Source organism: Stegostoma tigrinum, unplaced genomic scaffold (assembly GCF_030684315.1).
Source record: "Stegostoma tigrinum isolate sSteTig4 unplaced genomic scaffold, sSteTig4.hap1 scaffold_158, whole genome shotgun sequence".
Taxonomy (NCBI): Eukaryota; Metazoa; Chordata; class Chondrichthyes; order Orectolobiformes; family Stegostomatidae; genus Stegostoma; species Stegostoma tigrinum.
In genome coordinates, this window is record NW_026728099.1 from 285588 (window position 1) to 308575 (window position 22988).

Below are 22988 nucleotides of genomic sequence, written 5' to 3' on the forward strand. Positions count from 1 at the left end.
ACCAAATAACATGCCAAACCAGCACATTACTTTCATGAGGATTACACTGTCCTCAATCGGGGATCAGGATAATTTAGGTTCCTTCATACACTTCATCCCTATATGTCTCTTGAGACATTAGTACAGGAATATTGTGAAATTAATCAGGACCAATTTGGTATCCACAATTAGCTGTGTTCATCCAGACATGAATAGCTAGGTGTTGGAGAAAAATGTCCAGATCACCACCAAGCCCTGTGGCTTAGATTTCTAAAACTTTGTTTCTTTTACCCAAAAAGCCAACTGGGTGGGTTAGAGTGAATAGCAATGCACAAGGCATCCCAACTGTGTTCTGAGTTAGTAGCTACTGCTGATGCTGGAGTCTGAGATAACAAGGTGTGGAACTGGATGAACACAGCAGGCTAGCAGGCTAGGGGCTCAGGAAAGCTGGCATTTCAGGTCTGGACCGTTCTTCAGAAAATTTCTGGTGGATGGCCCAGACCCGAAACATCAGTTTTCCTGCTCCTCCTATGCTGCCTGGCCAACTGTGTCCTATTTGTTTGATTAACAAGAGGGATTTTTCCTTTGCTGCATTTTTCATAAATTGTTTGAGCTTTCTTTCAAACTTCAGTGCAGCCCAGTTGTGAACGCTTGCTATTGCATCTGAAGTAAAAATATTCCCTGAAAATCCTCACTCCCTCAAATTGACCATTTTTCTCAATGCAATACTGCAAAAATTTGCCTTTGTATTTGCTCACAAGTAATTTTTCTGTGCTTGGCCCTTCAGGCATTGGCTTTCTTGATTGTAAAAACGACAAACAATATCAACTCAAGAAAACAAAATAAATGAGTAAGCAAACCATGTACAAAAGAAAATAAATCACTGTATATATAAAGGTAAGAATCTCAAACTTTAAAGTCCCCAAGTCCAGTCCAGCACTCAAATCTATTGGATAAATGTTCTTTTGTCTTAATCAAAAAGCACAGAGTTTAATCGAATGGCCAGACAAAGAAGAATAATCCCATCTTTAACCCCATGCAGCCAAAGTGTCATGCAGGGCAGCATGGTGGCTCAGCGGTTAGCACTGCCACCTCACAGCTCCAGGGTCCCGGGTTTGATTCCAGCCTTGGGTGACTGTCTGTGAGGAGTTTGCACATTCTCCCCATGTCTGAGTGAGTTTCCTCCAAGTGATCCAGTTTCCTCCCACAGTCCAAAGATGTGCAGGCTGGGCGGATCAGCCGTGTGCTAAATTGCCCTTCGTGTTCGGGGAATGGGTCTGAGTGGGATGCTTCAAGGGACAGTGTGGACCTGTTGGGCCGAAGGGCCTGTTTACACACTGTAGGTAATCTAATCTTATTCAGAGCAGTAAAACAACCTCAGCAATCTGGTATAGCTCAAAAATAACTAGAATTCCAGCTGGAGATGCATTTGTGCGATGCTTTCTACAGTCAAATATCTTTGAAAGCACTTCGTTGGCAAACTTCAAACATGAAAAATGATTTCATGAGATTATTTGGATTTCATAGATTCAGGAAGTATTAATTCAAGATCCATTATGTGCAAAACGTACAACAGCAGCATGGAGTCGGAGGGCTACCAAAGTCAGGACACCACAAACAAACCACTTGCCAAGTATCTGACTGCTCTAGATAGCGGTATCATTCGGTTTCAACTATTCACAGGAAGTTTGCAGGATAACTTCTAATAAAGTGGTGTGAAGAGGAAAACCATTCCTGCAACAATGCATCATTATCACAAACTAGATTAATGACAATCTGAGATAAACAACCCCAAAAGCGTGATAATGTAGGACAAACAATTCCAAAAGACAAAGAATTTTGGATGATTTACACTGAAAAATATTAACAAGCCAATCTCTAGGAAGAATGCAATCATTGGACATGCAAGGCAAGCAGCTTCTTTAATGCAAAAACAGAGTTAACATTTTGGGTCCAGCGACCCTCCCTCAGAACTGGAAGGGTCACCCAGACCTGAAACATTAACTCTGTTCTTACCGTCACAGATGTTGCCAGAAATGCTGAGCTTTTCCAACAACTTTGTTTTTGTCCCTGAGTTGCAGTGTCCGTGATTCTTTCAGTTATTATTTAGCTTCTTGAATGTGATTGTTATGGGTTGGAGTGCCGTTTGCCATCCTGTTCTGGGTGCCTCATATCTTCATGACAAAGGCTCTACATTATTTTACAGGTCTTTCTGGCTCTCCAGCAATTCTTCTCACATTCTTAAATTTCGCATTGAAAATACAATTTCACTACATGTCAAATCAAACTTACATTTTCATTAGTGTTTCCTTTTCTGCAGGACTGAAATTATATTCTTCTAGAAAGCTTGATCTGTTGAAGTCTATGCTTCTGCGATTTATCATAAACCACAAAAGAAAAAGCAAATTGAAATGGTGTTTAGGTCTACAATTGGTTGCCAGCCGTAAAATAAAAAAATGAAGTCTCAAAATTCAGCATCCCAAGCTGTGATCAGCTAACTTTATGAAACAAGGTCACACTCTAAATGTAAAACTGCATAAAATAGTGAATACGTTCTTTAAATTTCCTCAGGAAGTTTACCAGAAATGCCCTTGAGGGCCAAAGCAGCTCGCCAGCAGTGGTGGCGGCTGGTGGTAACAGGGGAAAGGAGCAGGTGCAAGGAGTGAAGCCACTTCTTCAATAGCTTACATTTGCTACTAGTCCAGAAATTTCAGTCTGAGATAAACTCAACACCTTCACATGCAACTGCTGCTTGTGCTTTGTATTGCTTGTTCCTCAGAATTAGGGAGAGAATAGGAAAAAAACTCAGAAGCTGTTTCTTCATCAATGTGCCATGATCTGGAATGATATCCGTGTATTTGTTTCTGTGGTATGTGTTACAGAGTCATACAGCATGGAAACATCGCTGCCTTCATGAAGAGATTTCTGATTATCCAGCCTATGGCCACCAGCTCTCCAGCCATTCCCTTTATACACTACTGTATTGCAAATGAAGCATAACATGGTCACATTTTGGATCAAACTCACTTCTTGACTGTCGCTCCCTTTTCTGGTGAACTTAAATTCTGAATTTCATCAGAATTCGGACCGTGTTCAGACTCGACGCTTTCACAGCTGCAACTGAACATGAAGAACAATTTAAAACACCTCAAGCAAACCCTTTTATCTTCAGTTAAATCCATTAAAATACCCATGAAAATTAAAGATTCAGAATTAGAAGCCTCCATCAGATGGTTTTATTAAACAGGTTACACACCAGATGGTGAAGATTTCTGAGTCAGCATAAAATGTTAGCCCATATGCTCCCCAAGTATTCTTGCTTGAGACTGGGATTACAGTTCCTGTGATGCTGTCCCACCAATAAGATGAATCTAGTTGCTGGATTTATCCACACACTTTTGAACATAAACATAGTACATGTTGTAATCCTCCAGTCCTCTGATACCACCCCTGCATTCAAACAGCATTAGGTTGTTGTGCAAAGTGCCACTGCAGCCTCAAGCTATTTTTCTCTTTCTCAGTATCCTCAGTTGTCTACAATTCACTTCCTTCTGAGTTACCGACACCAAGGACAGCCAGCCATTCCAATTAAAGCAGAAATTGCTGTAAAAGCTCAGTGGTTTAAATTACTCAAAAACGTTAACTCTGCTTTCTCGCCACAGATGCTGCCAGACCTGCTTAGCTTTTCCAGCAATTTCCATTTTCGTTTCAGTTTTCCAGCATCTGCAGTTGTTTTATTTTCACATTTCTAAAATGCTGTCCAACCTCAGCTCATCCTTGTCTCAACTATTTACTTTTCATCGTGAATTGGACATCAACTTCTTCTGAATAGTATCTCAGCCAGGCCCTTACCTCTGTGAAGATTAAACAGTGGATTTATGACCATTAGCCCCACTTTTGCGACCCTTTCACTGCTCACAATGGAGGACGACATTCGGATTCCCTGTTAACATGAGCTGCCAGCATCATTTAGTTCAACACTTCCCTTCTGAACTACTTATAATTAACTCGGTACACATTGGGGTCATCAATAATCCTCATCATTTGTACCATTTGCCACTATTTCCTGCTTGTGGAAACATTCTGACACTGTCACTAAACAACCTCCTTCTGTAAGACAGACTGCTGTTTCATTACAGTTTTCCCTGAACTTGTGTTCAACCTTACTTGCTGCAAACGCCTTCTTGCTCCTTTTGAAGTTGGACCTCCTCCAAATCAAAATTATTCTGGATTGTTCCTTCCTCTTTTCTGCAGCCAAAATAAATATCTTATGATATGGTGCTTCCTGAAATGATCCATGTCTGATATTCGATATATAGTGTGTGTGTATGTGTGTGCACAATAATTATAGAAGTGGTAGTGCAGGTTGAAGATATCATCAGGATTCTGAACTTTAAAAATTGGAGCATTGTATGAAAAACAAATATGTTCTGACTAATCATGATTAAACAAAAACCTCCTGATTTCCCCTCAACTCTGGTATTTACCAACCACACTTCAGGAAGGGATTTGAGAGGGTGCACAAAACATTCACAAAAAATATTACCATAGATGACAAACTAGACAGCCCTGTGGAGAGGCTGAAGGAGCTTGGGCTGCTCTTGGAGAAGACTAAGAAGTGATTTTAAAAGTGTTCAAAATCATAAGGGATTTGGTTGGAATGGATAAGAACAATCGGTTCCTTGTGACAGAAGGCTTAAGGAGAAAAGGACACTGATTTAAGATGATCAGCAAAAAGAACCAATGGTGACAAGGATTTTTTTTAAAAATAGCATCATTAGAAACTGGAAAGCTCTGCCTAATAGTGTGGTGGATGCAGCTTCAATTGAGGTCTTCAAAAGTGAGCTACAATTTTCGAAAGGAGAGGTTTCGCAGTATTACACAGTAAAAGGACTTAGGAGTGAACGTAGGCAAGTCCCTCTTTGAGAGCTGGGACAAACATTATCAAATCATTGTCTCTGGGCTATTACCATTTGATGGCTGTACAACATTGCACAAACTGCTGGCTCCCCAGCTATTTCCCACCGCTTTGTCATATTCTGAATAATGACTCACTTTGTCATGCATGCAGTTAAACTTACTTAGCAATTATTTCGCTGGATCCTGAAGAACCACAACTTCCATTTTCCTCACCATTTGCACTGTCAACATTTCCAGAACTGCAATTGATCAAAGAGGACAAATTAAGTCATTTAGAATAGGCAAACTCATCCAGAATTAAATCCAACTCAATTCAACACAAAAAAATCACAGTCTTGAGAGCAGGTTCTTTTGACTTCCACAGGATGCCCACAGGTCTTCATATTGAGGCAGTGCTGGGGTGGGGGTTGGAAGAGACAGAGCAGGGCAATAAGGAGAGAAAACCATTTCTTCAGTATTTCACCCTTGTTGAAAGCCGTTCCTGCGCTGTGCAAGAACTTGATACTGAAAGACAAGGAAAATTCAATCTACCATTGAAAAGCTTTGAAAGCTTTATGCTAATTCAACATTATCCCATCTCTCAAAGTAAGCCAAACATTGCAGAAGCAGTCAAGCAATTGCTTCATGTGATTGCTATTGTCTGGATTGGTGCTCACTGCACTGCCAATTGGGGTATCTTCCTGAGGCAACCCTGACATAATCTTACAGCAAATCCCAACAGTTTCCTTTGACAGTATTAGATCCCAAATACCATACAACAGGATTAATCTGACGTCACATCAAATTTACTTGTCAATTACTCCTTCAGTTTCTGACAAACTTAGGTTTCTACCCACCACACAGTGTGACATGTCAACATTTTCACAGCTGCAAATGGTCACAAAACACCAAATAAATCATTTTACTTGTGCATATTATCATAATGTTAATTTCTGGCACTCTTATCAACATTGGGATTTTTGGCTGAGAGGGGGAATGAGTCAGTAGATGAGGTGTAAAGATGTCAAATAAAGAACCTCTGCACTGGGACAGACAATAAACATCCCAAAAGAGAGGATTTAAGTTTAACTTCCTCATCTCTGAAAAAGAAACACAAGCTCTTTACAGACTATTGACAATTCAACTCTCACAAGCACAGCTTGTAACTCAAAGTTTGATTCGGAGCACTGATGTAGGAATTTGTCATTGCTCAAATTCACTGAAGCTTAAAGGTCAGATTAGTCACCAGTGGCTGTTTTGCTGAAAAAAAAATCATTTTTCTATCCTGCTTCTTTAACAGTTCTGAGTTTAGTTAAAGATCTGGACAGAATAAGCTCAGGATTAATTCCAGGTCTCTGACTTGGGAAAGTGCCTGACTCCATGAATACACATGGCAAATGGCCAAATTAGATAATTAAAAATGCAAACTATTCAATGGCAATATTGTATGGGAGATATACCAAGGCTCGGACACGGGGAGCAGGTCACATTCTTAATTGACGACATATTTCTTCAAATGTTACGGACATTTGGAGGACACTTCAATGAACTTGGAGGAAGTTTGTGGGGAGGGTGCAGCTGAAGCAGGAAGGAGGAACACAGAGAAGTGCTGAGGTGGGGTAGAGGAGATTAACTCATTTCTTTAGCAATTTTACCAGAGCCACATTGTCCAGAAATATAACCTCAATATTGATCTGAAAACAATTTCCCATCTAAGTGTTTTGGATGCTTCAATGGTGATGCTATTATTTTAGACAACTGTCTCTGTTATAAATTTTCCAGGGAGGCAGCCCAGCAGACACTTTATTGTGAGAGAGATAATGGGAACTGCAGATGCTGGAGATTCCAAGACAACAAAATGTGAGGCTGGATGAACACAGCAGGCCAAGCAGCATCTCAGGAGCACAAAAGCTGACGTTTCGGGCCTAGACCCTTCATCAGAGAGGGGGATGGGGGGAGGGAACTGGAATAAATAGGGAGAGAGGGGGAGGCGGACCGAAGATGGAGAGTAAAGAAGATAGGTGGAGAGGGTGTAGGTGGGGAGGTAGGGAGGGGATAGGTCAGTCCAGGGAAGACGGACAGGTCAAGGAGGTGGGATGAGGTTAGTAGGTAGCTGGGGGTGCGGCTTGGGGTGGGAGGAAGGGATGGGTGAGAGGAAGAACCGGTTAGGGAGGCAGAGACAGGTTGGACTGGTTTTGGGATGCAGTGGGTGGGGGGGAAGAGCTGGGCTGGTTGTGTGGTGCAGTGGGGGGAGGGGATGAACTGGGCTGGTTTAGGGATGCAGTAGGGGAAGGGGAGATTTTGAAACTGGTGAAGTCCACATTGATACCATATGGCTGCAGGGTTCCCAGGCGGAATATGAGTTGCTGTTCCTGCAACCTTCGGGTGGCATCATTGTGGCAGTGCAGGAGGCCCATGATGGACATGTCATCAAGAGAATGGGAGGGGGAGTGGAAATGGTTTGCGACTGGGAGGTGCAGTTGTTTGTTGCGAACTGAGCGGAGGTGTTCTGCAAAGCGGTCCCCAAGCCTCCGCTTGGTTTCCCCAATGTAGAGAAAGCCGCACCGGGTACAGTGGATGCAGTATACCACATTGGCAGATGTGCAGGTGAACCTCTGCTTAATGTGGAATGTCATCTTGGGGCCTGGGATGGGGGTGAGGGAGGAGGTGTGGGGACAAGTGTAGCATTTCCTGCGGTTGCAGGGGAAGGTGCCGGGTGTGGTGGGGTTGGAGGGCAGTGTGGAGCGAACAAGGGAGTCACGGAGAGAGTGGTCTCTCCGGAAAGCAGACAGGGGAGGGGATGGAAAAATGTCTTGGGTGGTGGGGTCGGATTGTAATTTGTGACTGCTATAGTCTGGAGTGGCACTCATCACATTGCACTAAAAATTTTGAAGAAATCAATGGTTCCCCATCATTCTCTTTTCACACTGCTGCATTCCAAATGAAGCAGAATTAAAACATATCAAAATTATTTCCGATCAACCTTGCTTCCTCATGGTTACACAGATGCCTGGCAAACTTTGATTCCCACCCACCCGACAATCTATACGGCCAAAATATCTGCAGCTGCAAGTGCTCATGAAGCACAAATTAAGAAAAGGATTTGCATCTACAACTGATTTATAAACACTGAAAATAAATTTTGAAGCCCAAAATGCTCAGTATTTCAAGTCCTCATTCGGTTAAAGTCCAGATGAATGACTACACTGGATGGTTTGCTTTCCAAATTTTCAGAGAAAATATGTCGGTCACTCCAGTTACGTAGGCTGGTGCATTTGACGGGAGGTGGGAGGTTTCGCAGTTTAGCATTGTTGCAAGTTAGACCACCAAGGTCTGGATGTTGAGGGCCAATCAAATTTTCACTGAACATTTTTGAATGTTTTCTATAGATCAAAGGCTGAAATGTGTCATTGATTTAATTACTGGCAATGGCCTCGGAGGGAATAAAGCTGTTTCTTTAATGTGATTTTTATCGTCTCGAATGGCGACATAATCTTTCAAGAGCTACTATATTCACAGCAATTTCTTTTCATGGTATGTATTACGAATGAAGCACAGAAGGATGAAACTTACTTTGAAATTTCTGCAGTCGCTTTCGGTGAACTTGGTTCTTCAACTTTATCAGAGTTTGGGCTGTCAAAGGTTTTGGACCTGCAATTCATTAAGACCATAAGACCATCAGACATTGGAGCAGAAATTAGGCCATTCGGCCCATTGAGTCAGTTCTGCCATTCAGTCATGTGTGATAAGTTCCTCAACACCATTCTCCTGCTTTCTCCCCATAACCCTTAATCCCCTCGATAATCTGTCTCAGTTTTAAATGTACTCAATGACCTGGCCCCCACAGCCTTCTGTGGCAGTGAATTTCACAGATTCAACACTCTCTGGCTGAAAAAGTTTCTCCAAATCTCCATTTGAAAAGATCTCCTCTTTATTCTAAATGTGGGCCCTTGGGTCCTAGTCTGTCCTACCAATGAAAGCATCTTCCCAACATCCACTCTGTCCAGGCCATTCAGTATTCTGAAAGTTTCAATTAGATACCCCTCATCCATCTAATCTCCAATGAGTGTAGTCTCACAGTCCTCAAACGTTCCTCATATTTTAAGCTTTCCATTCCCTGGACCTTTCTCATGAACCTCCTCTGAACCCGTTCCAGGTACAGTGCATACTTCCTGAGATACGGGGCCCAAGTCTGTACACAGTACTCCAAGTATGGCCTGACCAGAGCCTCATAAAGCCTCAGAGGTACAGCCCTGCTGTTACATTCAAGTCCTTTCAAAATAAATGCCAACATTACATTTGCCTTCCTGATTATATAAGGCAAAAATTAAAGACATTGTAAACAAGCACTTGCACCCAGAAATGGCTTCCTTACAAAACGAACATTGAAAAATTTCATGTGGAATCCATAAGGCCATAAGTTTTGGGGGCAGGAATAGCTCATTCGGCCTACTGAGTCTGTTTTGCCATTTGATTCTGGCTGAGATCTTTCTCAAGCCCAATTTCCAGCCTTCTTCTCGAAACCTTGATCCTCTTATTAATCAAGAACGCTTCTCTCTCTCTATCTTAAATAGACCTAATGACTTGGCCTCCATGGCTTTCTGCAATGTTTTCCTCAGATTAGCCACTCCTTGACTGAAGAAATTCTTTCTGACCTGAGTTCTAATGGTTGGTCTCTTCACTCCACGACTGTGCCCGCATGTCCTAATCTCTCCTACTCGTGGAAGCATCTTCTCCGTTCCACGTGCAATCCTTCCAGGCCTCTCAGTATGCTGTAAGTTTCAATGAAATTCCAACCCATCCTTCTAAACTCCATCCTGTACAGAACCAAAACCCTCAACCACTCTTCAAATGAGAAGCCCTCTCAAGTTTTCAAGTACTTATCAACTGGATTTGTTAAACAGGCAACATTTCTGATGTGTATAACTACAATAGATCGTGATTTGTTTTCCCCCTCCAAGTTTTAACTGGTGGTATACAAGTGATTGTGACTGAGTCTGGAAGAGTAGCTGGGGGGAAGCTGCAAGGAAGAAGGAATTTCACCTTTCACACAAGTTTTCAGAACACCACGGTCTGTTTATTTTTGGGCAATGGGGGGAGGTGGGGCATGTAATAACACTGGAAAGCAGAGAGTTAGAGAGTCAAGTTTTTCAATACGTTTACCTGCATTGCATAGTCCAATGTTTGGAAAAGAAACATTCCATTAAAGATCCTGTGGAGAGGCTGAAGAAGCTCCGGCTGCTCTTGGAGAAGACTAAAAAGTGGTTTTAAAAGTGTTCAAAATCATGAGGGATTTGGTTAGAATGGATAAGAACAATCGGTTCTTTGTGACAGAAGGCTTAAGAAGAAAAGGACACTGATTTAAGATGATCAGCAAGAAGAACCAATGGTGACAAGGATTTTTTATTAAATAGCCTATTTAGGAACTGGAAAGCTCGACCTAATAGTGTGGTGGATGCAGCTTCAAATGGGGTCTTCAAAAGTGAGCTACAATTTTCGAAAGGAGATGTTTCGCAGTGTTACACAGTAAAGGGATTTAGGACTGAACATCGGCAAGTCCCTCTTTGAGAGCTGGTACAAACATTATCAAATCATTGTCTCTGGGCTATTACCATTTGATGGCTGTACAACATTGCACAAACTGCTAGCTCCCCAGCTATTTCCTACCGCTTTGTCATATTCTGAATAATGACTCACTTTGTCATGCATGCAGTTAAACTTACTTAGCAATTATTTCGCTGGATCCTGAAGAACCACAACTTCCATTTTCCTCACCATTTGCACTGTCAACATTTCCAAAACTGCAACTGATCAAAGAGGACAAATTAAGTCATTTAGAACAGGCAAACTCGTCCAGAATTAAATCCAACCCAATTCAACACAAAAAAATCACAGTCTTGAGAGATGGATTGTTTTGACTTCCACAGGATGCCCACAGGTCTTCATATTGAGGCAGTGCTGGGGTGGGGCTTGGAAGAGACAGAGCAGGGCAAAAAGGAGAGAAAGCCATTTCTTCAGTATTTCACCCTTGTTGAAAGTTGTTTCTGGGCTATGCAAGAACTAAATACTGAAAGACAAGCAAAATTCAATCTACCACTGAAAAGCTTTGAAAGCCTTATGCTAATTCAACATTATCTCACCTCCCAAAATAAGCCAAACATTGCAGAAGCAGTCAAGCAGTTGCTTCATGCGATTGCTATTGTCTGGACTGGTGCTCACTGCACTGCCAATTGGGGTATCTTCCTGAAGCAACCCTGACATAATCTTACAGCAAATCCCAACAGTTTCCTTTCACAGTATTAGATCCCAAATACTGTACAACAGGTTTAATCTGACGTCACATCAAATTTACTTGTCAATTACTCTTTCAGTTTCTGACAAACTTAGGATTCCACCCACTACACAGTGTGACATGTCAACATTTTCACAGCTGCAAATGGTCACAAAACACCAAATAAATCATTTTAATTGTGCATGTGATCACAATTTTAATTTCTGGCACTCTTATCAACATTGGGATTTTTGGCTGTGAGGGGGAGCCAGTGGGTAGATGAGATGTAAAGATGTCAAATAAAGAACCTCTGCACTGGGACAGACAATAAATATCCCAAAAGAGACGATTTAAGTTTAACTTCCTCATCTCTGACAAAGAAACTCAAGCTCTTTACAGACTATTGACAATTCAACCCTCACAAGCACAGCTTGTAACTCAAAGTTTGATTCGGAGCCCTGATGTAGGAATTTGTCATTGCTCAAATTCACTGAAGCTTAATGTCAGATTAGTCACCAGTGGCTGTTTTGCTGAAAAATTAATTTTATTCATTTTTCTTTCCTGCTCCTTTAATAGTTCTGAGTTTAGTTAAAGATTTGGACAAAATAAGCTCAGGATTAATTCCAGGTCTCTGACTTGGGAAAGTGCCTGACTTCATGGATGCACATGGCAGATGGCCAGATTAGATAATTAAAAACGCAAACTATTCAATGGCAATATTGTATGGGAGAAATACCAAGGCTCGGACACGGGGAGCAGGTCACATTCTTAATTGTAGGAATATTTATTCAAATGTCACGGAAGTTTGGAGGACACTTCAATGAACTTGGAGGAAGTTTGTAGGGAGGGTGCAGCTGAAGCAGGAAAGAGGAACAAAGAGAAGTGCTGAGGTGGGGTAGAGGAGATTAACCCATTTCTTTCATATTTTTTTACCAGAGCCACATTGTCCAGAAATATAACCTCAATATTGATCTGAAAACAATTTCCCATCTCAGTGTTTTGGATGCTTCAATGGTGATGCTATCATTTAAGGCAAATGTCTCTGTTATAAATTTTCCAGGGAGGCAGTCCAGCAGCCACTTTAATGTGATTGCTATAGTCTGGAGTGGCATTCCTTACATTGCAACAAAAAATTTGAAATCAATGATTCTCCATCATTCCTTTTTCACACTGCTGCATTCCAAATGAAGCAGAATTAAAACACATCAAAATTATTTCCGATCAACCTTGCTTCCTCATGGTTACACAGATGCCTGGCAAACTTTGATTCCCACCCACCCGACAATCTGTACGGCCAAAATATCTGCAGCTGCAAGTGCTCATGAAGCACAAATTAAGGAAAGGATCTGCATCTACAACTGACTTATAAACATTGAAAATAAATACTGAATCCCAAAATGCTCTGTATTTCAAGTCCCCAATTGGTCAAAGTCCAGACGAATGACTACACTAGATGGTTTGCTTTCCAAATTTTCAGAGAAAATATGTAGGTCACTCCAGTTACGTAGGCTGGTGCATTTGACGGGAGGTGGGAGGTTTCGCAGTTTAGCATTGTTGCAAGTTAGACCACCAAGGTCTGGATGTTGAGGGCCAATCAAATTTTCACTGAACATTTTTGAATGTTTTCTATAGATCAAAGGCTGAAATGTGTCATTGATTTAATTACTGGCAATGGCCGCAGAGGGAGTAAAGCTGTTTCTTTAATGTGATTTTTATCATTTCGAATGGTGACATAATCTTTCAGGAGCTACTATATTCACAGCAATTTCTTTTCATATTATGTATTATGAATGAAGCACAGAAGGATGAAACTTACTTTGAGATTTCTGCAGTCGCTTTTGGTGAACTTGGTTCTTCATCTTTCTCAGAGTTTGGGCTGTCAAAGGTTTTGGACCTGCAATTCATTAAGACCATAAGACCATCAGACATAGGAGCAGAAATTAGGCCATTCAGCCCATTGAATCTGTTCTGCCATTCAGTCATGGGTGATAAGTTCCTCAACATCATTCTCCTGCTTTCTCCCCATAGCCCTTGATCCCCTTGATAAACAGGAACCTATCTGTCTCAGTTTTAAATGTCCTGGCCTCCACAGCCTTCTGTGGCAGTGAATTTCATAGATTCAACACTCTCTGGCTGAAGATGTTTCTCCAAATCTTCAATTGAAAAGGTCTCCTCTTTATTCTAAGACCGTGCCCTCGGGTCCTCGTCTCTCCTATCAATGGAAGCATCTTCCCAACATCCACTCTGTCCAGGCCATTCAGTATTCTGAAAGTTTCAATTAGATCACCCCTCATCCTTCTAAACTCCAATGAATATAGTTCTGGATTCCTCAAACGTTCCCTATATGTTTCGCTTTCCATTCCTGGGATAACTGTCGTGAATCTCCTCTGAACCCATTCCAGGGACAGTACATCCTTCCTGAGATATAGGACACAAATCTGCACGCAGCTCTCCAAGTACGACCTGACCAGAGCCTTACAAAGCCTCAGAGATACAGCCCTGTTTTTACATTCAAAATAAATGCCAACATTGCATTTGCCTTCCTGAATATATAAGGCAAAAATTAAAGACATTGTAAACAAGCACTTGCACCCAGAAATGGCTTACTCACAAAACGAACATTGAAGTATTTAGTGTGGATCCATAAGACTATGAGATATAGGGGCAGAATTAGCTCATTCGACCTGCTGAGTCTGCGTTGCCATTCAATTCTGACTGTGATGTTTCTCAAGCCCAATTGCCAGCCTTCTTCTGGTACCCTTGATCCTCTTATTAATCAAGAACCCTTCTCTCTATATATCTTAAATAGACCGAATGACTTGGCCTCGATGGCTTTCTGCAATGTTTTCCACAGATGAGCAACTCCCTGACTGAAGAAATTCTTTCTTACCTTAGTTCTAAAGGTTGGTCTCTTCACTGTGCGACTGCGCCGGCATGTCCTAATCTCTCCTACTAGTGGAAACATCTTCTCCATTCCATGTGCAATCCTTCCAGGTCTCTCAGTATTCTGAAAGTTTCAATGACATTCCCTCCCATCCTTCTAAACTGCATCCTGAACAGAACCAAAACCCTCAACCACTCTTCAGATGACAAGCTCTCCCAAGTTTTCAAGTGCTTATCAACTGGGTTTGTTAAACAGGCAACATTTCTGATGTATGTAACTACAATAGATCGAGATTTGTTTTTCACCTCCAAGCATTAAAAGGTGGTTTGCAAGTGACAGGAGTTGAGTCTGGAAGAGAAGCTGGGGAAGTTGCAAGAAAGAAGGAATTTCAACTTTCACACGTTTTCAAAACACCACGGTCTTCTTTTTTGGGCAACGGGGGGAGGTGGGGCATGTAATAACATTGGAAATAGAGTTAGAGAGTCAAATTTTTCAATATATTTACCGGCAGTGCACAGTCCAATGTTTGGAAAAGAAACATTCCATTAAAGATCGTGTGTAATGCATGCCCAATCATTCACTGGCAATTAAATGGGAGGCGGGAGGATTAGGAAAATGGCAGGGAGGGGGTTTGCCACCTATACATTGCAAAGCTATGTGACATGGGCCAGTTCTCTTTGACACCTGGACTCTCCTTGACTTCTAAGGACTGCCTCCCTCATTTCCCTGATGGCGCCCACCTACACAACCTCAGTGACAATCAGCATTAACAGTTGGGCTGAGAAAGATGCTGATCTGCCATCCCTTTCTCTGGACCAGCAGCTGTCAAAACTGAGCCAAACCGTCAACTGGTGAGTAACGCCGGCAGCAATCTCTGTATTGGTTACCGTTGGAATCGGCCAAGGCCTCCAGGTTTCAGATCCAGCAGAAGGCCTGCAGCATGAACCACAAGCTTCCATCTAAAATTTCTTTTTACAACACTAAGAACAGAGCAAATATTAGAACAACAGCCAACTGTTTCTTTAATATAAAAAAAACAAACTACGGACGCAGACAATCTGAAAGAAAAGCAGATGTTTCTGGAGAAACTCTACAGGTTTTGCAGCATCTGCAGACAGAAAACAGAGTTCAAGTTGAGCCAAGCGACACTTCTTCAGAGATGCAAAGTTCTGAACAGGGGAACCTCAACTCAAAGCGCCCACTCTGCTTTCTCTCCACAGATGCTGCTCAGTTTCAGGAGAAAGTCTCAAAATAATGTTCCTGAAAATGGTGGCCCTCCAGCAGCTGCCCTTCACATAGTTGTATTCTGATTAAAGCATTATTTCCTCACACATTGGATCAATACTTACTTTCTGATCTCTGTAACTGTCTCTGCAGGCACTGGATTTGCAAGCTCCTCACAGCTCGGAATGTTATCACTGTTTCCGCTGCTGAAATTAGTTGTGAAAAATGTCATTTTAAACAAACACTTGCAGCCAGTAATTGTTCGCACATCGGCAGTTTCCTTTGTATTCCTTGTACTCTGAATAAAGCAAAACCTTAACCGCTTGTTGTATTCAAACTTATTCCTTCATGATAGATTTTAGAGTGCATGGTTTCCCATCTACCTTGTTGTTTGCACTGTCAGGTATTCTGCAAATGGTCATAAAAGCGCTATCAAGTAAATTTAAGCGAACATCTACATCCACAATAAAATTATCGTCATACACCTGAAAGACATTGAGTCCGTAATTTGAGCCATTGACAGCTAATTTTGTAACAACAGGTCTAGACGCAACTACAGAATATGGTGATTTGTCTCCACAAAGCCCTTGACTGCAGTTTGCAGGATAAGACCGTGAGACTGGGGTATGGCAGTAAAGAAAGAGAGAGAGAGAGAGAGAGAGAGAGAGAGAGAGAGGGAAGGAGAGAGAGAGAGAGAGACGGATGTATCAGATCCATTTCTTCATCATTTTATATTTGTTGCAAAGTCGAATAATATCTTAAACAAAGAGCTCCAGGCCCAAATATAGAAAGGCAACCAACTGTCCGATGAAATACTTCAGATAGTGTCTCGACATACAGGGCTGCATTTCCCAAGTCAACTGGCCTTGGCCTGAGACATGACATTCTTGGTAAAGTGAAGGGGAGTTCATGAGGAAAGCTGAATTCTCTTCTGCACCATTATACTGTATTGTCAGCGGTGGGCAAAGTAGCTGGTTTCATGACTCACTGGGCATGAAGTAAGTCACCAGCTGAAAGCCACTTGTGCCTGTCTGTCTTGCAAATAAGAGAGTTCCACAACTCCCACAGTGGACATTGGCCTGCAAATCTCTTTTGTGTAAGCTCAGCAATACCAACCTTCATGACAGCAAAGAAAAGATTGCAGCTCTGCCTCTATTTCATTCTTTGGTCAACAGTTTTTATAAAATAGATCACCCTCCAGATGTACTGGGAGTAGGTTTTTCTTCAAAACCTTCACAGGAGATTTGAAAGACAGCACAGGCAGACTGAGGGGAGGGGAGGAGGTAGGAACCTCAATTCTTCAACATGTTGTATCCTTAATTCAGAGTTCAGCTATCTAAATGTTTGGCGACAAATGGAGATCTGAATAGTGAATAGATGAGCAATTTTTCACTGAACACTTTTGGATCTTTTCTGTTGATACAACTTTTCTTTTTAAACAAACAAAATCTGTGTAGATTTTTGATACAATCAAACAACTCTGTTCATGTGACTGCTGCTGTCTAGTGTTTGCTGCATTGCTGTGGGAGGAAGGCCCTCCACAGATCTTACAGGAAGTGCCAGCAGGTTTTTTAACATTGTTGTATTTTGGATGAAATTTAATTAAGTCACACATTAGACTAAAGCTTACTTTGGGCTCACTGAATCGATAACTGGAATCTCTTCTGCCTCTGAGGTGCCAAAGCTTCCATATCTGCAATTGGTCAGACAGCACAAACTAAGTGATTTTAAACAAGCTTGAATCTACAATTTGCATTCAGCCACTGAAAAACATCTGAAGGTTCAGGATTTTGGCATTTGAAGCCTTGATTACCAAGTTTGTTAATACTTTGCATTGAAACTCCAATTTGGCACTTTACAGCATACCTGCCTCATCCCCTGCCACAGAGAAGAGTAAAGCATTCAATGTGGTTCAATGTTTTTTTAAAAAATCACTGTTTTAAATTGACAACCACTGCCCTTTAGACACTCGCCCTTCATTCTAGTCTCTTCTACAGGAGGAAACATTGTCTCCATGTCTACCCTGTCCAAATCGTCAGGTTTTTTTTGTTTCAAACACGTTGCCTCTTCCTTCCCTAAACACCAACTGATGCAAGCCTTGCCTGTGCAAATTTTCCTTGTAAGACAAGTCACTTAGTCTTGGTGTTATTCTGGTAAACCTGCTCTGAACTGCGTCTAATATATTTACTTCCATCCTTGAAATACACTGACTAATATAAAGAAAATCATTCAAGATATTGGATAACCAGTGATCCCTAATTTTGTGCTTAAATTCCCTCATGATAAAATGAAAACATTTAATTGCTTTCCAAATTACTTAATGTGTCTGTACATGATCATTTTGTGATTCATGCACGAGGATACCCAGATTCCACTCTATCTCAGAGCAATGCAATCTCCCTCAATAAAAACAAAACTGCTATTCTTTCTGCCAAAATGGACTTCAAATTTACCCATGTACAACTCTATTTGTCATATCGTTGACTACTTGCTAAACCTATATTTCTCTGCAGTATTCCGAAGTCCTCTAAGGTTAATTTTTTAGCGCATCTTTGTCACATCACCAAATCTGTCAGTCATAAATTCATTCCTTCAGAAGTCATGGGCTGGTCGTCAACACTTGGAAAACTTGGGCAGGAACAGATTTTTTAAATTATACTCATACTATACGATCCTAACCATTTTGAACTCAAGTTAATTCTCACGTATAAAAGCACACGTAAAAAGGGATGAATTCCCTGGATCTAATTACAGAACACCAAAATAACTGTAGCAACTAGTCAGACTGTTTCTCCCTTTCACCATGGATAAAGGAAAATTTTGAAATGTAGGGTGCCTGGAAGGTGAACGGATGCTATAAACATCCGTTGAATTATGATGATCTTTTAGCCGAATTAAAATGGTTGGCTCAAACACTAATCTTAAACACAAAATCTGACCAATTGGTAAAATGGGTTTGAACTTTTGAATGGCATGGAAGCCACTTTGTTGTTGACTTTTTAAAAACTCCAAGAATCTCCCTGCAGATGGAGACTTTCACCAAAAGACAATGGACAAGTTAGAGATCTAAGCAGCCAAAGTCATAAACAGTTACACTGTGAAAGGAGGAGATAGTAAATATAACAGATGATTGTCTTAACCACAGCTACCTTAGAGTTTAATGAGAACCAAACTCCTCAAATTTCAACAAACCACAGTTTGCTGAGATTCCTTGGTTTTACGAAATTTTCACTTTACCTTTAAAAGAATACCATCATCTAAGATGACCACCGGCCTAACACAAAAGCAAATAAGAAAGTAATAACCTGCGAAGAATCGTTGTCCACTATCTCACCTCTGAGAGATAACGTGAGACACATGCGTGAGCTGTGATGTTTCAAATTCTACGGCAAGTATGGGTCATCTTTTTTTAAAAACTCAGAAGCTTCTGGTTGGAATTATTCTGCTGGAACATTTATTTACTTGGGCAAAGAATTGAGAATATTTTGGCAACAGGCAAAAAGAGAAACCCAAATTCCCTTTTGAAAGGTCCAGCTGGATCGATTTCTGCAACCTATTGGGTTCATGAAAGCCTGCTCATTAGCTTACTGCTTTGAAGAAAAATCTAATAATCTCTGGTTATTTGCTGATTTTCTCCAATTTTTTAACCATAGCACATTTGGGAAACTTTTCCTACCCAGGGATATCCCTCTAATGTCAGAGGTACATCAATTGCAGGTCAGCAGTGGTGAGAATCGCTTTGTCCCCGAACTGAGTTTTTATAAGTTACCCCAAAACACCATTTGTGAAGTACATAAACTGTTCAATGCTCACCCAACATGCAAAAAAACTAATGTATGAAAACTGAGGTGACAAGAGAAACCATCACTGATGTCATTTGAAAAACATTTCACCCATTATTACAGAACTGCGGTATTCCTGCATATTTCAGTTGGAAGCAGACATTCATTTGACCAACATTTCAGTTTTGCAATGAAGGTTCCTCACCCTGAACTCAGCTTCCAAACTTTGATTGTTATGCCCAACACAGACTTACAGACAATTGATCAGAGATAATGGGAACTGCAGATGCTGGAGAATCCGAGATTACAAAGTGTGGAGCTGGATGAACACAGCAGGCCAAGCAGCATGTTCGGAGCACAAAAGCTGGGTCTAGGCCTGACATGTCAGCGTGTGTGCTCCTAAGATGCTGCTTAGCCTGCTGTGTTCATCCAGCTCCACACTTTGTTATTACAGACAATTGATAGGCTTCTTTCAATTAAAATAACATTTTTCCATTCACTACATGCAGAAACTTAAACATTCCAAACATAGTTGTAGGAAGCTCCAAACTACATAAAAAGCATTGAAGGAAGTCAACGTCACTGTTTATCTTTAATACCAAGGTCCAGACATTGTCCTAATACATTCACCACACTTTTTAATCGTTGTATTGTACTGGTTCTCGATCGCTTCATTATTGCGAAAAAATAATCAAAAATACATTGGCAGCTGTCTCAGCATTATGTTTTGTGAGTATGTTTTATTCACTTCTGTCCCAAATCACTAGCCGGGTGCTTAAACATGATTTGTGCCACCATTTGGGATCAGGGATATTGGAAGGCGATGGGGGCACAAAACAGGAGAACTGAAGGACTGCTTTGCCTTGTTGTAAACAAACAAGCTCATCAGTCCCACTGCAGTCTCTCTTTATGAAGGACTTCAAGTCTAATTACTTTTAATCAAGTTATTCAAACTTATTATGACACATGACATAGGAGATAGAATTTGAATCCGGACCTTTTAGGCAGAAGGTGGAAGATAAAACCATCTGTGTGGAGGATAAAATCCTCCAGAATACTTTAAAAAATGTGGACTTTTCTGATGAAACTGGATGAAAGTTAAAGCCCAAATTTGCAGAGCTTAATGTCCAAGGGATTGGGGTGCAGGTAAGTTTGTGTCTTCAATGAACAAAAAATAGTCTCCCTAACTGAGGGTTGGATGGAGATTCTCAGTTTACTGAGAGTTGTTTCCATATGGCTAGTTTCAGCGATTCATTGCCAGAAGGATTAATAACAAAAATTACTCGACAGAACATACTTTTCTATCATTACCATTAAACAAAGGAGATGCTCATAAGATTTATGCTCACTTGTCCAGGAGGATGTACAACACACTTTCAGCAGTGGTATATGCTTTGTATGTCGAAAAGAATGTGCGGATGTAGAAACGCTCCTTGTTCATGAGAGCGATTACAAAATTTTCGACAAGTCTTTTTGAGGTCTCAGAGTGAAGAATTTGAACGTTGGAGGTATCGACAGCGAGATGGGATGGAAGCTCATCTCCTGATGCCTACAGAGAATACAAATTTAAAAAGTAAATGTGATGCAGGAACAATGTTTATTTGTATAGATCTCTGACATGGTAGAAATATTTCAAAATGCTTCACATTTACATAATCATTTAAAAATCGCTCCAAGATTCATGAAGCTAAAACTAGGGCAGGTCACCAAAAGCTTGGTCAGAAAGATTGGTTTTGAGGACAAAGAGGAGATGTTTTGGAACAGTGTCCCAGAACTGGGTAGCTGAACACACCAATGACAGGATAAAGAAGATCAAGCATGCAGGCAAGATCAAAGTGGCCGGAATTAGAAGTACAAAGATATGAGCATTGAAGGGTTGGAGGGGAATACCATTGATGAGGAGATACAATATGTTCAATCCAATGATAAAGCAGCTGGTCACTTCATGTATTGCTTGAACCATTAAAAAAAACACAAAGTTAAAGTCAAAACATTACAGAAACATGGCCAGCTAGATTCATACAAAACAGAAATTTGAGCCTTGGAGTTATTTTGTGTCGATCTCAAGAATATTAAACCATCATTTTAAGTAAATAAACATTTAATATTAAATCCCTTCAGCTGACTACCCACTATTTCTCAATTTCTACTTTAATCCAGTCATCAGACGGGCCAGAAAGTTTCCACAACAGAGAAAATGTGGAATTATGTGCAGCAACTTCTGTCTACAGCTCGAGGCCACAGCCAGCAACAGGAAACATGACAGTCTGGCTTCAATCCTGTTTGAATTCTCTGCTAACAATATCACTGACTTCACATTTCTGAACAATATTGTTCTGAGGAATCTAATTACTCTTGAAAGCAAGCTTACATAACTGGAAGGAAAGCAGAGAGGTGTAAAATGTTTGCTGACTTGGCGGAAAATAGAAGGAGGGAGAAACTGAAGAAAAAGGAAACCTCTGTTTTTTTTGTTCCACAACTCGTGCCATGCAAGGTCTCTTCCAATGTGCTGCCGAAGGGTTATCATACTTGATACTGTGGAGTGTGCAAAAGAAATTAAGAACTCTCACAAAGAACTTCATAGTTCAAATCACATCAAGCACCCCTATATCAAATTCAGTTTCCTTCATGTCAGCAGATGAATATACCTTTGGGATTGGGCAGGGGTCAGGGTGGAGCATGTCAGCAAAGGAGGGAATTGGAGCACTCTTGAAGGAGCCTGATTTGAAATTTGAAATCCAATGCGAACCTCTCAACTTTGCCAGAGTAGCTGACCGGTTCTGTCAGAATTATGAATCGTCTGTATTCACAGGAAATGTATTTCCAAGACTTGTTCCAAGTAATAGAAAATTGTACAAAATGTGTTTCAATTAAATGAAGTTGCCGTTTTAAGAACTTTACCCCACACAAGTATAAAAAAGCATGACTGCAGAAAAGCATAACCTCCAAACAAAGATAACAAAGTGTGGAGCTGGATGAACACAGCAGGCCAGGCAGCATCTTTGGAGCACAAAAGCTGACGTTTCGGGCCTAGACGCTCCATCAGAAAAGGGGGAGGGGGAGAGGGTTCTGAAATAAATGGGGAGAGAGGGGGAGGCGGACCGAAGATGGGTAGAGGAGAATATAGGTGGAGAGGAGACAGACAAATTTCGAGGCAGGAATGGAGCCAGTAGAGGTGATTGTAGGTAGGGAGGTAGGGAGGGGATAGGTCAGGCTGGGGAGGTCGAATAGGTCAAGTGGGTGGGATGAGGTTAGACAGAAGGAAATGGGTGTGTTGCTTGGGGTGGGAGGAGGGGATAGATGAGAGGAAGAACAGGTTAGGGAGGCAGGGGCAAGGTGGGCTGGTATTGGGATGCGGTAGGGGAAGGGGAGATTTTGAAGCTCAATTTGTTTATGTGTCATCATATTTTGATCCAGAAAGACAAATAACATTAAAAATAAATTGATGTTTTATGACGATGATGACAATCTCAGTGAGAGAAATTATGTAATGTCCATCTTTAAATATTAAAAGAGCAAAACTATTGAATGTTTGCAATACATTACTAAAACAAAGGCTACCAGCTGCCAATACATTGCCTTCAACATTTTTAATGGTGAAATCTCTGTTCCTTTCTCTCTCACCCTACTACTCATTCCTTCCATCTGTTCTGCTGTTGTGGTAAAAGGCTATCAGCTCCCCTACTCAAATTTACTTCATAATCATTCTTCCCGCTCCTTTCCTTCCCATTCATTGCACGGTGTAACAGAAGAAAGGACAGGATATCTATGGAAGGATGTGCCCTCCAGTGTTCTAAGTTTTCACAATTCCAGCAAAAAGGAAAAAAAAATACAATCGAGCGCAGTAAATCACGGTCCCTCAACGCACAGTTTTTGCGGCGATAAATCAAAACTGGTGCGTTTTCTCAGTATATTGTACACATGCAGTCAGTAAGCAATCAACAGGCAT

The 22988-nt window shown here is 41.1% G+C and overlaps 1 protein-coding gene across 1 annotated transcript in view; it reads right to left on the reverse strand.

Moving 5' to 3' along the window:
- Positions 1-22988, reverse strand: part of LOC132207790 (ral guanine nucleotide dissociation stimulator-like 1) — a 60686-nt gene that overhangs the window by 29707 nt on the left and 7991 nt on the right. The window contains exons 4-12 of the mRNA XM_059643650.1: positions 20389-20588; positions 15383-15463; positions 14921-15013; positions 12966-13043; positions 10602-10679; positions 8452-8529; positions 5061-5138; positions 4147-4227; positions 3007-3099 (exon numbers count right to left, since the gene is read on the reverse strand). Coding sequence (XP_059499633.1) covers positions 3007-3099; positions 4147-4227; positions 5061-5138; positions 8452-8529; positions 10602-10679; positions 12966-13043; positions 14921-15013; positions 15383-15463; positions 20389-20588 — 860 coding nt within the window. The remainder of the gene's footprint in view (positions 1-3006; positions 3100-4146; positions 4228-5060; positions 5139-8451; positions 8530-10601; positions 10680-12965; positions 13044-14920; positions 15014-15382; positions 15464-20388; positions 20589-22988) is intronic.